General features: G+C 45.2%; 1 protein-coding gene across 2 annotated transcripts; it reads left to right on the top strand.

Annotated features, from left to right (window-relative positions):
• The first annotated feature begins 1,651 nt into the window (after positions 1-1,651).
• Positions 1,652-14,018, top strand: USP39 (ubiquitin specific peptidase 39). 2 transcript variants are annotated; one of them, XM_033159063.1, is made up of 13 exons: positions 1,653-1,885; positions 3,462-3,531; positions 3,990-4,084; positions 5,174-5,310; positions 5,668-5,820; positions 7,062-7,287; positions 7,984-8,061; positions 9,007-9,074; positions 10,620-10,808; positions 11,364-11,506; positions 12,756-12,891; positions 13,064-13,150; positions 13,542-14,018. In XM_033159063.1, exons 1-13 carry the CDS (start codon positions 1,672-1,674, stop codon positions 13,590-13,592), a joined length of 1,647 nt encoding a protein of 548 aa, XP_033014954.1. In that variant the 5' UTR covers positions 1,653-1,671; the 3' UTR covers positions 13,593-14,018. The 2 variants fall into 2 exon arrangements, with proteins under 2 accessions (XP_033014955.1, XP_033014954.1); XM_033159064.1 differs by lacking the exon at positions 7,984-8,061 and having other exon boundaries at positions 1,652-1,885.
• The last annotated feature ends 763 nt before the right edge of the window (positions 14,019-14,781 follow it).

Here is a 14,781-nt window from a genome sequence, read left to right as displayed (position 1 = left end):
TGGGTTGCGCTGGCGGCGGCGGCTCTTGCGCCGGGAGCGGGGTGGGAGGAGCCCCCGAGCCGGCCGGTCTGAGCCAGGAGCCCCGGGCAAGCCGAGAAGCGCTGCTGCAGCCCCCGCTTGCCAGGGCCTCGGGGCAGGGAGGGACCCGCCTCCAGTAGCTCGGAAGCCAGTGGGTCTCAAACTTCTTCCTCCTGGGCCGCGCTTTCAGGATAGAAAGTTGCTTGCGGCACAGCGAATTTTCTTATGGGTAACTTAAGAAATATATTGGATACAACAACTAGCGCCGCTTGGTTTACAGAAGTATCCACTTGATGCTCTTCTTGTACTCATTTTGAAAAGGTAACTATACATATTCTGCAAATAGTAATAATAATAAAAAATTGATATACAGTACACTACACCGAAATATTTAAATGTTTATTTGAATCTTCCCGCCACACTTAGCATCCTCTCCCGCCTCCTCTAAAGCAGTGGTGTCAAAGCGGGTGGTGGGTTTACCTAGAGAGGGACATAAATCCATAAAAATACATAGCTGAGGTTCTGCCCCCCCCCCAAAAAAAAATCCTGGCTACGCCCATGGGGGTAGCGCTAAGAGGCAAAGGGACGCTGGAGGTATAAATGGCTGCCAGGCTGCGAAGAGCTGGTAGCTCTGGATCGAGTTCATCAATTTTGTCGAATTAAACGAAATAATTTTTATTGGCTATTGAAGGAATGTGTGCAATTAATTGCGACTGTTTTTGAGTTTTGTCACGCTATTATCTTCCTTATGGGGTCGTGCAAGCAAACCGCTATGCTAAATGATGCTTTTTACAGGGTAAGGCACTGGGAGGTGAGTTTAGAGAGTCAAGGGTTGAGGACGGCGGCCCGAAAAAAGTTTGGGAGCCACTGCTAGAAAGCGCTAGGCGCTGCAATTGGAACAAAAGCGGCTGACATATGGAAGCGCAGCAAAATGTTGCAGCGCGGAGAGCTCCTGTTCCGTGGCTGTTGCCATTAACTTTGCCCTGCAAGCAAAAACATCAAAGAGCCTTTCTTGCAACGCCTACAAGTCTTAATTTATTGACAGCGCTAGCCCTCCGCTTTTTGCTAGACTCCATCAGATGCAGCTTTGAAAGACGAGCAGGCAAATTCACAGAGGCTGTTGGTCTATCAGTTGCTCCTGGCCACTTGTCTGAGGCAGGCAGCCTCTGTCGGAAACTTCTGCAGGGCACCAGCTTGGGAAAGCCCACCGCTTTGATAACTTGTTTTTTTTTAATATTCATAAATATTTCTAATGAATAAAGTAAATAAATAAGAGCACCGGGTAACGCAACCCACTATGCACTGCAAACCGCTGCTGGCCTTCTGCAACAGAGCAGATATAGGCGCCCATCTCATGACCGCTCACTCCGGAGCAAGGCAGACTCAAGCCACGACCAGCTGAGCAAACGCGCTTCTGGTCCGCCTGCGCAGCAGCTCGGCAGAAGCTACAGCAAAGGGAAGGATCAAGCTTGGAAGCGCATGCGCAAAGGAATGGCGACGCGCGTTGAGGACGCTCTCTGAAGACGTAATCCTCTCTGAGGACGCTCTCTACGTAAGACGTAGTTGCGACCGTTGCCCTGCACGTGACGGCAACAACGGCGCGCCGGCAGGTTCTCTGCGCGTGCGCAAGCTGAACGTCGCGCTTCCGCGGAGATGTCTGGGCGGGTGAAGCGGGAGCGGGATTCCCGCCCGCTGTCGGTGCGGAGCTCGCTGTCCAGCCGCGCCCCGCAAGAGCCAGGCGGGGAGGGCGGCGCGCCTCGAGGCCTGCGGGCGGACGCCGGGCGGGTGAAGCGGGAGGCCGCCGACGAAGAGCCCCGGGTCAAGCAGGAGCCCCTCGACGAGGAAGACGACGACGAGGAGCCCACCGGTGGGTGCGGGGAGGCGCGGGGGGAAGGGAAAGCCACCCGTCCATCAATCAACGCGCGCCAGCCTGTGGAACTCACTCCCACATGATGTGCGCCGATGGCCGTAGAGCAGCTGCTTTGCCTGCAGAACGCCCCATTCTCGACCCCCAGTTTGAAGGGTTTGGCGGAGGAAAGGGGGAGCTGCTTGTAGAGAGCTATTGCTAGTTTGAGGAGAGAAGAGGTGGATGGACAAGTAGTCTGGGTGTCAGCTTTCTACATTACTTGCTGGTATCTGGAGCCTCCCTGCCCAGCTGCACTATACTTCAGAGTAGTGGATGTTAAGGACAGAAGGCATTTTTGCTCTGCTTGTGAGCTGCCTTTTTGGTTGTCCAACTGCAGTTGAAAATAGTGTGCTGGCCTAGAAGGAATCTAGCCTCTCTCCAGGGTTCCCCACAGGGGTCTTTTCCAGATTAGGTAGAGATCGAATTGTCTGTGTTTGAGTTATGATCTCTCCCTGTAACTTAGCCACTCCATTGGTAAAATAGAAGCCGTAGAACAGTAGTTGCACATACCGGTAGTTCTGGCTGACTGTGTGGCTCAATACAATAGAGTTTGTAAACGGCTTATAAATTAAAAATGGCAGTCCGTGCTGATGCCCTGTCTGTAAATATCAAGTCTTTGGGTATTTCATAAGTTCCCACTTAGTCAATATGAGTTGTTTTGTTGCCATTACTTCTTTATGTGACCCCTGTGTGGAGTTACAGTTTGTATTTTCTTTTTAAATTATTTAGCTTGTCAAGAGTCCCAGTTGATGAAACACTATGCATGCTTTTGAATGCTACACAACTCTTTATTTAGTAGTGTGGGCAGATAGAATCTTTAAGCTTATGTCAGGCTCTTCATCTGGTTAAAGCCAATACTTGGCACCAGGGTTAATGACAACAATTGGATTGGTTGATGCTTTCATTCCTAGATGGTTGCTGTCTTAAACACACACACTACTGTGATCGTGTATTCAGTATTAGGATGCTTATTGACAATTATTGAAAGTGCATCATTATCCCACTTCTTCAGTATCTGAAGAAGTGTGCATGCACACGAAAGCTCATACCAAGAACAAACTCAGTTGGTCTCTAAGGTGCTACTGGAAAGAATTTCCTATTTTGTTTCCATTATCCCACTGTAAGGGGTTAAATTGCATGAATAAAGGTCTAAAACCCTTTTGTGTATCTTAGATAAATTTGCAAAGGGGATTCTAATACACTGATTTTCTGTTGCTGTGGTGTGTTTTTATTCTGCTATTAGCTTCTTGTGTGTCACTTTGCTGCTGGAAAGAGTAACTAAGGAAGCTAATCAATACAAATAATTATTTGGCCAAGGACAAGTTAAATTTACAGTAGTTCAATTTACTGCATATTTTAAATCTTCTGTATGCTTTTTATTCTTTCATGCTAAAGACTCCAGCATATCTCATATATAAATATATATTCATATAAATTTAAAAATTTAAATATATGTGTGTGTATATATCTATATATAGCCATATCTATCTATAAGAATGTCAGTATAGCATGTTTCTTGTTTGGTCCCCTCTTTCAGTGAAATATGGCCGATTCGACCCAGAGGACCGACGGAGCAGGCACTGCCCATACTTGGACACCATAAACAAGTCAGTATCAAGACGAAACAAAGCGGGGAGCAGTATATATTGTAGAAATGCACATGCAGAGATTTAAAACCATGTTGGTAGTGGTGAAAAAATACAAATAGGTAGTTTGCAACTTTAGCAAAGATGTACAATTTCTGGAAATGTTCAAACTATGGGGAACAATTAGTAAACTAAACAAGGATAACTGAAATATATGCTTATTGGATCTAAATTGGGGTTGTTATGGGTTATGTACACCATGGTACAGAAACACTTTAGTGCATTGTATATTTATAGAAAGCAGAGGTGGCCTTGTGATCCACAAGAAAAGCCTCCAAAATCCACAAGTGAGCAGTACCTTTACAGTCCATTTTTTGTGTCATGTGGACCATGCTGACTTCCTCCCAGACTCATTTGAATATTGTTTGATTGGGGTATCTGCCTGGTGGGATTAATTTACCAATGTTCTGCTACTGTAGGAGCGTTCTCGACTTTGACTTTGAGAAGCTGTGTTCAATCTCGCTCTCCCATATCAACGTTTATGCTTGTTTGGTGTGTGGGAAATATTTTCAGGGTAAGTAAGTATGCTTTGGCATTACATGCTTCCTTTACAGACAGAATAGCAGTTCAGTGTGTCTACATTACCTCTGTGACAAATGAACATGGGACCAACCTAGCAGGAATAGTTGTCATGTGAAATGCCTTGCATGATGTTACTGCTAATGTGGCTCTTATGATCAAAGAGATCTCACAAATGAAGCTGGGGTGATGGTGATCTAGTGTAATCTTTTTACTATACTGCTAGAAGCCTGCAGTCATGGAATAAATTGATCTGCTGAAATCAGCATTTGAAATGCAGGCTTTAATCTACCCTTGGTTGGTCCTTTGGGTTGGCTGATCACAATGCTGCAGTGGCAACAGAAGTCAGAGGTGGCAACAGTCCCATCAGGGTCTAGATGTCAGTCCTAGCAACTCTGTGCCTCTCTGGCCCATAATCCCTACCCTTCCAAACCTCCTTTGGCTGCCCCTCTACAAATAGGTCCACTTTTCTCCTTTCCTCTTCACTTCTTCATCTGTCTCAACTATCCATTGCAGTCCAGGCCATTGACTGCCCTGGGCCATTTCCTTCAGCCACCTTTCCATTGCCCAGGCTCTCTGGTGCTCACTTTTCCACTCACTTGCACAAAGTCCTCCAGCCTGTTAAACATGCTGCATCTTCTCTCAGTTCTTTGTTGCCTCGGCCCTTTTTCTCAAGCTTCATTTCCCAACCAGCTTGGTTCCGCTTTCTGAATCCTTGCCTATTCTGCTCTCTAGCTTCATCTTCCTTGCCTTTGAACCTCCTCACTATTAATTTCCTTATATCTGTACTTCTTTCAAGTCAACAGCCTACCTTTGGGAGGTTTTAAACCCAACCAAGCTGAAAACCTACCCTTCCATGTGGATTTGAAGTTATTTAGTTCCCAAAGCAGCTGGTCATTCTTTGCCACCAGCTAATTTTATCACTGTGGCTTTACTACCACAAGCACAGTATAATACAGATAACAAATATCTATGGGTAGTTCTTAGGATTGCTCAGGAAAGTTCAGTTACTAGAAGCCAATTCTGCAATCCTGTCTTATTCACAGTTTGTTTGTTTCTTGCTTGCCTCTTGTCTTCTTTGCAGGTCGGGGCTTGAAATCCCATGCTTACATTCACAGTGTACAGTTCAGCCATCACGTCTTCCTCAACCTTCACACCTTGAAGTTCTATTGTCTGCCAGACAACTATGAAATCATTGACTCTTCACTTGAGGATATCACTGTATGTTGTCTTCCCTATGAAGGATGTGGGGGGTGGAAACAGTAGGCTCTTGCCAAACATTGAGACTCTGATACATTGAGCTTCCATGTGCTATTTCTGCTGACCCCAACCCTAGTTTCAGAGGCAGTTTTTGTTGTGCCCCAGAAAGTTGTGTTTACCTGAGCATGTCTCACATATGTCTGGAATGGAACTTTAGAGATACGTATTTTTTTAGACTTGGTTTTAATCTAGTGAGAACTAAGTCTAACTAATTCTTTAAAAAAATAAAAATAAACTTTATCTTAACATAAAGGTCAAGCCGGAGTTTTCAGCAACATATACAGTGTCTCCTGTTTATCCTCCCCCCACCCCTCACAGTATGTCCTGAAGCCCACCTTCACCAAGCAACATATTTCCAACTTGGATAAGCAAGCCAAACTCTCTCGAGCCTATGACGGCACCACATACCTGCCGGGCATTGTGGGATTGAACAACATCAAAGCAAATGATTATGCTAATGCAATTCTCCAGGTACTATGACATCTTTGAAATGGAGAAGAGGGAGATACTTCAGTGAAGGTTTGGGAGGTTTGATGGCCACCCATTAGGGATGGTTATATAATAGTTGGGTTTCTGCCTTGTCAGCAGGGCTGAACTTGAGAGGTCCCTTCCAAGCCTATAATTCTAAGTATTGAAAGTACTCACAGTAGTCTTAGCCAGCTGTCAGAAATCTGTTCTGTTTTCCCAAAGCTGCTTTAGTTCTTTTGAGAATTGTATCGTTTTTCACAACTCTTTTTTCTTGGAAGCACTGAGTGGCTAGGAAATTCATCATTATAACGTCAGTGTAAACTTCTCCATGTAAAGGAATTTTGCTCCATTGTGTTGCTGGGATTTGCTTGTTGACCTGACCCTGGGTCAGAGACAAAATGCTGAAGCCAAGTAAGCCAAGGAATATGCAGCATGGTTTGTGTGGTGGTTTACATGTCTAACAGCCTGGTGAACCCAGACTATGTTCTTCCAGTTACTTGAACATCTTATTTGCCTGTATCTGACCTGTTGGTGCTACCAGCTCAAATACAGACACTGAATTCAAGATAATGGACAGGGTGGGCTTGGCCATAGAATTATAGAGGTGGAAGGGACCATGAGGAATCTTTTGCACTACATAGGGCTCAAACCCACGGCCCTGAGGGGAAGAGTCTCATGCACTACCAGCTGAGCATGTTCAGTTTGTGCCTGGCAATCATCATTCAAGCCTTCATAACAGTTACTTAGTTCTACTATTTTCTGATTGGTGCCTGGCAGGATTACAAAATTTAATGCTGGACTTCCTACAATTCACAGATTAAAATATCAGAATGGGTGAAAGGGAATAATCCAGCCTTCCCCAACCTAAGCCTTTGAGATGTTTTGGACTGTAGCCCCGTATCAACCCCAGTCAGCATGACACTGCTTTCTTTCAGCCCACCATCATACAGCTGTGCTGGCTGGGGCTGTTAGGAGTTGTTGTCCAAGACATCTTGAGGGCATCATGCATGGGAAGGCTGGAATACACAGTGATTAAAATTAAATGGAGCAAGGTGGTATTAAATGGAGCAAGGTGATATGGTGGACTTGGGATGGCACTCTGATATTTGTATTGTATCTTAAATTAAACCGAGTGGGTTACAGAATGTTAGATTTTTAACCTGATAAATTTTTGTGGTAGGAGATGCTGTACTTTGACATAAGTGGAGTATTTTGTCCCTGACCTTTAACCTCTCCGTGCCTAGGCCCTATCTAATGTCCCACCACTGCGGAATTATTTTTTGGAGGAGGAGAACTACAAGAACATCAAGCGCCCTCCAGGAGACATCATGTTTCTGCTGGTTCAGAGGTTTGGAGAGCTCATGAGGAAACTATGGAATCCTCGAAATTTCAAAGCTCACGTCTCCCCCCATGAAATGCTGCAGGCTGTGGTTCTCTGCAGCAAGAAGAACTTCCAGATCACCAAGCAAGGTGGGACATGGGGGGAGCTTCTTGTGTTCTGCTGGTACTAAGAGATTAGAGGAATGCTGTGGTGGCCACCTTTATTTTAATGGATTTAATCTTTCTCTTCCTCCAAGGAAGTTACACAGTACCTGATAAGCATTTCTCATTATTTGCCCTCCCCAAATTCTGAACCCTCCTTCTGTGACCTCTGTCCATAGCTCTAGTGGTTTTCTCCAAACCGTTGTCTGCCTTTTCCACCTTCAGTTCAACTCAACTATTGCTCCACTTTGTCAACATACTTTTCACCCCTCTGTTCCCCAGGCCCTTTCTCTATCCCACTCAGTATTTCCTTCCTCTTCTTGCATGGTTGGATGCCTCTGGAGGAGAACAAGAGAGTAAATAAATAATGAGAGGGAGGACTTGTAAATGCTGAGCGCCTTGGCCCCTTCTTTTGCTAGGACTGAAGCTCATGATTGCCCACCTCATAGGAAGGAGGTTGGCTTTTAACTGTAGATCAGACTTCCCTGCCTCAGTGCCTTCCATTTGCTGGCTGGGGCTGATGGGAGTTGTAGTCCAAAAGATCTGGTTACAGAAGGCTGCTGAAGAGGTGAGATTCCTTGTGCCCAGCAGTGTGCTTGGCTTATAGCCCTGCTCTACCTTGAACTGCCTTCAGAAGTTATCACTTGTTCATGCTTTTCATCTCCATCTTTTCCCTCGTTGCAGGTGATGGGGTTGACTTTCTATCCTGGTTCCTGAATGCCTTGCATTCTGCTCTTGGGGGGACAAAGAAGAAGAAAAAGAGTAAGTAAAAGAGGTTGAGACCTCTGCAACAACCCGTATGCTGTGTTTCAGATATGCATACAGCCACTCAAAATGCAGGAAAAGATACAACCTCATTAAAGATGTATGCAGTACTACAGGTAGCATTTGAAATCAGGCTGTCAAAACTAAACGACCTGGGTAATTTTTTATTTTTTTAAGTATTCACCTGAGCAAAGGGACTGTCAGGTAAGCTTCCCTTGGGAGTGAGTTCCAAAGGTGGGTGCAACAACAGAAAAGGACCGTCTGTTTCCACCTTACCACAGGTGGGACCAGTGGAAGGGTCTCTGGGTGTCTTACTACAAAGAAAGTTTACATGGAAAGATCAAGTTATTGAGGTATCCTGGTCTTAAAGCATTGAGAGCTTTGAAATTAAAGCCAGCACCTTGAATTGGGGTTAGAAACAGACTGTGAAGCTGATTGAAGGCTGGCAAGATGCATGGCACCTGCTCTGTCCCAGTTACTTCAGTGTACAGAAGCTCAGGTACTAGCTGTGGCGTCCAGACAGTCTTCAAGGGCCATCCCACAAGCTGTGTTTTGCAGTAGTCCAACTCCAATCCAGAACAGGCTACACACCATCTTCCAAATCAGATGATCATTTCCCGGATTCTCAGGATAGAACTTAAAGAAGTAGATGTTTACACTGATTTTGCACCCCAATTCCATTGGTCGCCAGTTAATGATTGGGATAAATGCGAAGGGCTGGCATTAACCTTTAATGTCTTTTTCATTGCATTTATTGCTTTTATCCCCCTTTTCCTTCCTGAGAGAACTGCAAAGCGACTAATGGCAAACAGAAGAAAAATGGAACATAAACTATTAGAATAATTAGTGTAACAAAGAAGCATATATATATCAAACTTTGAGGAGGTTGGGCTATGAAGGGATGAAAAGGAACTTCCTTTGCTTTGTTCTTTATGTCTGCAGCCATTGTGACAGACGTTTTCCAGGGCTCCATGCGGATATTCACCAAGAAATTGCCGCACCCTGATCTGGTAAGTTTTTTGTTGTATGGGTTAAATTCTTGCTTACAAAAGGGAAAAGCACATGGGGGGGGGGGAGTCAGGAAAACCTTGATGGAGAGAGGTGGCTAATGCTTGCTGGGCCTGTTGCTGCAGGAAAGTGTGTTGTAGAGTTTAAATAGTGGCCCTGGACACCCACAAGCAGTCCTAAGTCTGTGTTTGACCATGTAGATCAGTGGGTTCCAAAGTGGGCAATACCATCCTCTGGGGGGAGTGGGGTTACCTAGGGGGACACGAAGAGCTTGAAACGTCACAGGACCTCAAGGATCTCCATATACACCTACCCGGACCATAAGGTCTGGGCCTTTTCTGCAGTGGTTCCCTTCTTGTGGAATGCTCCCCCTTTAGGCACCAGGCAAATAGGTTCCTCTTTACCCAGGCCTTTGACTGATTGACATCCCTTTTAAATGTGTCATGGAAGGGGGGATTATTGGTGTTTTTTTTAATGTATTTTGTGTTTATATTGTAATGTTATGTGAACTGCCCTGAGTTGTATGGGTCTAGGGTGGTATACAAATCTAATGAATAATAAATAATGAAGAGGCTACATGGAGGCCCTGGAGGTATAGATGGCTATCAGACTTTGAACAACTGGTATCATTGGATCAAGTTCATCAGTTTTGTTGAGTTGATTAAATTAAATAGGTTTAACTCTATTTTGAATAAATATGCAATTAGTTGCTACTGTTTTGAATTATGTTACAATCTTTCGTAGTGGGTTGTGCAAACTACTGTTCTACATAATGCTTTTAATAGGATAGGGGGCACTGGGGGATGAGTTTATGGAACCAAGGGGGTGGGGTCCTGAAATTGCTTGGCAGCCAGTAAACAATTCTGTATATAGGTGAAACTCGAAAAATTAGTTCCAGTTACAGGTAGGTAGCCATGTTGGTCTGCCATAGTCAAAACAAAAAATAAAATTAAAAAATCCTTCCAGTAGCACCTTAGAGACCAACTAAGTTTGTTCTGAAGAAGTGTGCATGCACACGAAAGCTCATACCAAGAACAAACTTAGTTGGTCACTAAGGTGCTGCTGGAAGGAATTTTTTTATTTTTTATTTTGTTTCAAAAAAATAGAATATCGTGGAAAGGTTCATTTCTTTCAGTAATTCAACTTAAAAGGTGAAACTAATATATGAGATAGACTCATGACATGCAAAGCGAGATATGTCAAGCCTTTATTTGTTATAATTGTGATGATTACAGCTGATGAGAACCCCAAATTAACAATTTCAACTTTGGGGTTTTCATCAGCTGTGCTTGACATATCTTGCTTTGCATGTCATGAGTCTATCTCATATATTAAACTCCAGTAGCTAATGAAAACAATTGCTTACATAAATGGACTTTTCCACAGTATTCTAATTTTTTGAGTTTCACCTGTATATCAAAGTCTGGTGGCCTGAAGGTTCCTCACACCTTTCTTACTGGAGCCTTGCACCCAGCTGTGTCTGCCACAGGTCTTTTTCTCCTGCATTAACTGCTTTGTTTCTCTCATTCTGTGTCTCCCTCTCTCAGCCAGCAGAGGAGAAGGAGCAGCTGCTCCAGAACGACGAATACCAGGAGAAAATGGTGGAATCCACTTTCATGTATCTAACCCTGGACCTCCCCACTGCCCCCCTGTACAAGGATGAGAAGGAGCAACTCATCATTCCCCAAGTACCGCTTTTCAACATCCTGGCCAAGTTCAACGGAATTACAGAGAAGGTAACTATACATTCTCCCCTCTCTGCTTCCACACCCACATCCTGGTCCCCCCAACAAGGAGGATTGGAGCTGGAAGCCACAAACCAGATTGACAGGTCCGTGGTGCTGACTTCAGGCATCACACCTTCCAAATGTTGGTACCGTGACACCCTCATTAATCAGTGGAGAAAAACGTGGCTTGAAAGGGGGAACATGAGACTGTGTAGGATATAAATGCAATCAATAAAATAACAAGGGAGACAAAGGGCACTGGGGTGCAGAAGGGTGGAACAAGCTGACTTTTATTCGAACAACCCCAAGAAAGATCCCACAAAAAGGGAATGTTGAAGTTTTTAGTGAGAGAAAACTGGGCCAAGCGGGGATTATCAAGGGAAGCCCAGTGTTCTAGATCCATGCCTAAACATGGTTTCCTTTTCTCTCACTTAAAATCAGTGCTTTGGGTGAGTGCAGGGCAATCATGCTAGATGAAAAGAGATCCCAAAGTTGCAGAGTTCAGCACAGTGCAAGCTTCCCTGTGAAAAGTATATTTCCAAGTATTGTTTTTCTCTCCTTCAGGAATATAAAACCTATAAGGAGAACTTCCTAAAGCGTTTCCAGCTCACCAAGTTGCCTCCTTACCTCATCTTTTGCATCAAGAGGTTCACCAAAAACAATTTCTTTGTGGAGAAGAACCCCACCATTGTCAACTTCCCCATCACGTAGGTGCAGCCTTTCTCTACGGGATGCGGCCATGACCTGTGTCCTGGTTTGTCTTCATGAACTTGAGGTGCTGTCTGATGCAAAGGCTCCCAGAGCTGCCTGCAGATATCGGTGTTAAGTCAGTCCCTGCTCTCAGACTCACAATCCAAAAGACAAAACACAAAAAGGAAAATGGTTTAGAAGGGAAAAAGAAAAACCAGGCACTTTTTCTTAGAGTTCTTAAAATGACCAGTTGCCATTGTGTTGCTTTTATAACTGATGCTCTTAGTGTTTTGGACTACAACTCTCATCAGCCCCAGCAAGCATGGCCATGATCTCATCAGCTCCAGCATTATATGGCCTTGCTTGCTGGGGCTGATGAGAGTTGTAGTTGAAAACACCTGACAGCATCAAATTGCATATTGAGGCAGACAATTAGTCAATCTACTTTGGTATTGTCCACATTGACTGGCTAGGACTCTCCTGAGTTTCCCCTAGCAGTCTTTCTTCTCCCCTGAGTGCAAAGCAGAGCTCACTCCATTGGGGGTGTAGGGTGGGGTGGGAGAGAGCTGCCCATCTACCACCCTCTTAGCCCCTTCTTTAAAACTAGTTTATGGAAATGGCTCTACAGGTGATTGTAGCTGCTGGCACGGACTTTGCCTCTTACTGTACACTTCTGAGTATCAGCTACAGCATTCTGAGCAGGGTCTTAGCAGGAGTGAGCCTTTCCAGCATTTCACTTTTGTTAGTCTCCTGGTTCTCACAACTTTGACCCATCCCATGCTGGCATTCAAATAATTGGACACTGGCTATTGAAACTGCCAAGGAAAGGAGGTCGTACCTTCTCTCTGTTTCCTGTTTCTTTCAGCATGCAAACCTATATATTTGTTACTAACCCTCGGACGTTGCAAACCTTGAACCAGGCTATCAGACCTGAAGCAGAAGGTGCTCTATTTGGCAGGGGTCCACAAATTTTGGGTTGCTTACTAATTAAAGTGTGTAGCTGTCAACAGCCCCCTTTCAGGGGGCTTCTCACACGCAAGCGTGACTTTTGCAGGATGCACTGCAGCAGCTCAAGTGGCGGCTGCCCCCTCCCCCCCCCACCACTCAAGAGCCCAGAAAGCAGGATTTCTGGGCTGAGCATGTTGGGATGACCATTCAAGGCTGGCAAGCAACTTTCTGAAATGTATGGGCCTCTGTCTTTTAAAAGGGGGGCTGCAGGCACTCCTGTATCTTACAGTTTCTGGCTTGCGTCCCTTTCTGCTGTAGGAATGTAGATCTCCGGGAATACCTGTCCGAGGAAGTGCAGGCTGTACATAAGAACACAACCTATGATCTCATCGCAAACATCGTACATGATGGGAAACCAACAGAAGGGGCCTACCGGATACATGTATTGCACCATGTGAGTCTTGGGTGGTCTAGCTCAGATTTGCTCTTGTTGACTCCTGAGATTTTGAAAGTGGCATTCAAAATGCAGCTTTAACTCAGTCTGAGTTCCAGCTGCAAACTCTTTTGCCATGTTGTTCTCCTTGCTAGCTTCTCTCCTGATGTGGCTTCCCTTCCTGATGTTGCAGGGCACAGGCAAGTGGTATGAGCTGCAAGATTTGCAGGTGACAGACATTCTTCCCCAGATGATCACCCTCTCTGAGGCTTACATTCAGGTTAGTACTGGGTTTTGGTGATGATGGTGGTGGTGGGATTTTCAGGAGAACTCTAGCTTTGCTAGGTAGTGAAATCCCATGGAAACCACCTGCTGTGCCTTTTGCCACTGTAAGGTCCCAGAGTACAAAAAGGTCCTGCAGGGTCCCAACACAAGCAGTGATGAGGTGCCTGCAGGTGACAACTTCCTCTGTGTGCAAGCTTTGCAGATTTTGCTGTTGGGGTAAACCATAAAACCTAAACAAGTGGGCTGGAATCAGTCTGGCTCTTAACAGGAGTAATTCCTTTCGGTGGCAGAATAAGAAGCCTGAGTGCAGTTGCACAGGCAGCTGAAGTAGGCAACAAAGTTTGGTTGCATGCCATCTCTGCTTACAATGCGTTTTGATTCTGTAGATCTGGAAAAGACGAGATAGCAAAGAGGAGACCAACCAGCAAGGGGCTTGAAAAGGGAAATGGAGAGCGCCAGAAGGATGCAGCTGCAATCACAGCACCGCCTCTGCTGTGAAATGGAGACTGGTGTTTGGTGTTCAGTCAGTCAAGCTGGTGTTGTCTTTTAGAAGCCTTTCTCTTCCTGTTGCAGGCTCTGTTCATTAAGCAGCCCAGCAGGGAATGGACTCCTTGGTGCCACCTGGCAGCTCAGTCCTGGCTATGTTCTCATTGGAGAAGAACTAGCAAGAAGACAGGGCAAGAGTGTATTTTCTTGACTTCTTTGGGCACAGCTGACTGCATCCCATTTCACTGTCCAGCAAGTTTACCTAGTGCTGAAATCAATTTCAGGGGGCGACAGGAGAAGGCCTTCCCCTTGTGTTTTGTTCAAGGCTACTACTTCTGTGTCCTGTGTGCATTAAATGTGTATACTTAGTTTTCTAATATGGTATGTCTTTTCTCTAGAGCAAACCCTTTTGCTGAAAACTGGACTAGCATTCAGCAGAAATGGTCATGTGATGAGCAAGTGCAATGGTGGCTAAAGTGAGTGTGGCTGAAGGGTGAAAGGGGCTATGTCCTCTTACTAATTTCATTTGCATCAATGACATCCCTAGGCCATGACCACTCTCTGTAAAAAGGTAAAGGTACCCCTGACCGTTAAGTCCAGTTGCGGACGACTCGGGGGTTGCGTACTCATCTCGCTCTATAGGCCGAGGGAGCCAGCGTTTGTCCGCAGAGTTGTTATTAATTTCCACCCATTCCCTCCTTTGCCACAATAATTTCCCCTTAATGTGGTGAAGAAGGATTATGATGGCAGGTGGAGAATGAACACTCTGCCACTCCTCCCCCTTCACCACCATCCCAGTCAGGTGCCACTTCCACTTGGAGGACTACCAGAAATCCCTTTGGTGGCCTGCAGGCCACAGTTTAGCCACCTGATTTGGAAAGTAGCACTTAACTTGGACACTGTTTTTGCTAATAGTTATAACTTTCATACAAGAGTTCTAACCATCAAGTAGCATCTCAGAGCTTGTGTCTCATCAAGGTATTGCTAACAACAAATGTTTGAATTGATGATGCTTGAAAACTGGAGCATGGTCTTCTGGTTCCCTTTGCTGCAGCAGCTTTATGGTCAGACACGTATGAAATTAGACCAAGAATTTAACCATAGTATCCTCCTGGACCCAACTGCTCAGGATGGGTATTG

This window comes from Lacerta agilis, chromosome 8 (assembly GCF_009819535.1).
Source record: "Lacerta agilis isolate rLacAgi1 chromosome 8, rLacAgi1.pri, whole genome shotgun sequence".
NCBI classification, from domain to species: Eukaryota; Metazoa; Chordata; class Lepidosauria; order Squamata; family Lacertidae; genus Lacerta; species Lacerta agilis.
Note: the sequence above shows the minus strand (reverse complement) of the source record. Positions and strands in the feature narration are given on the sequence as shown.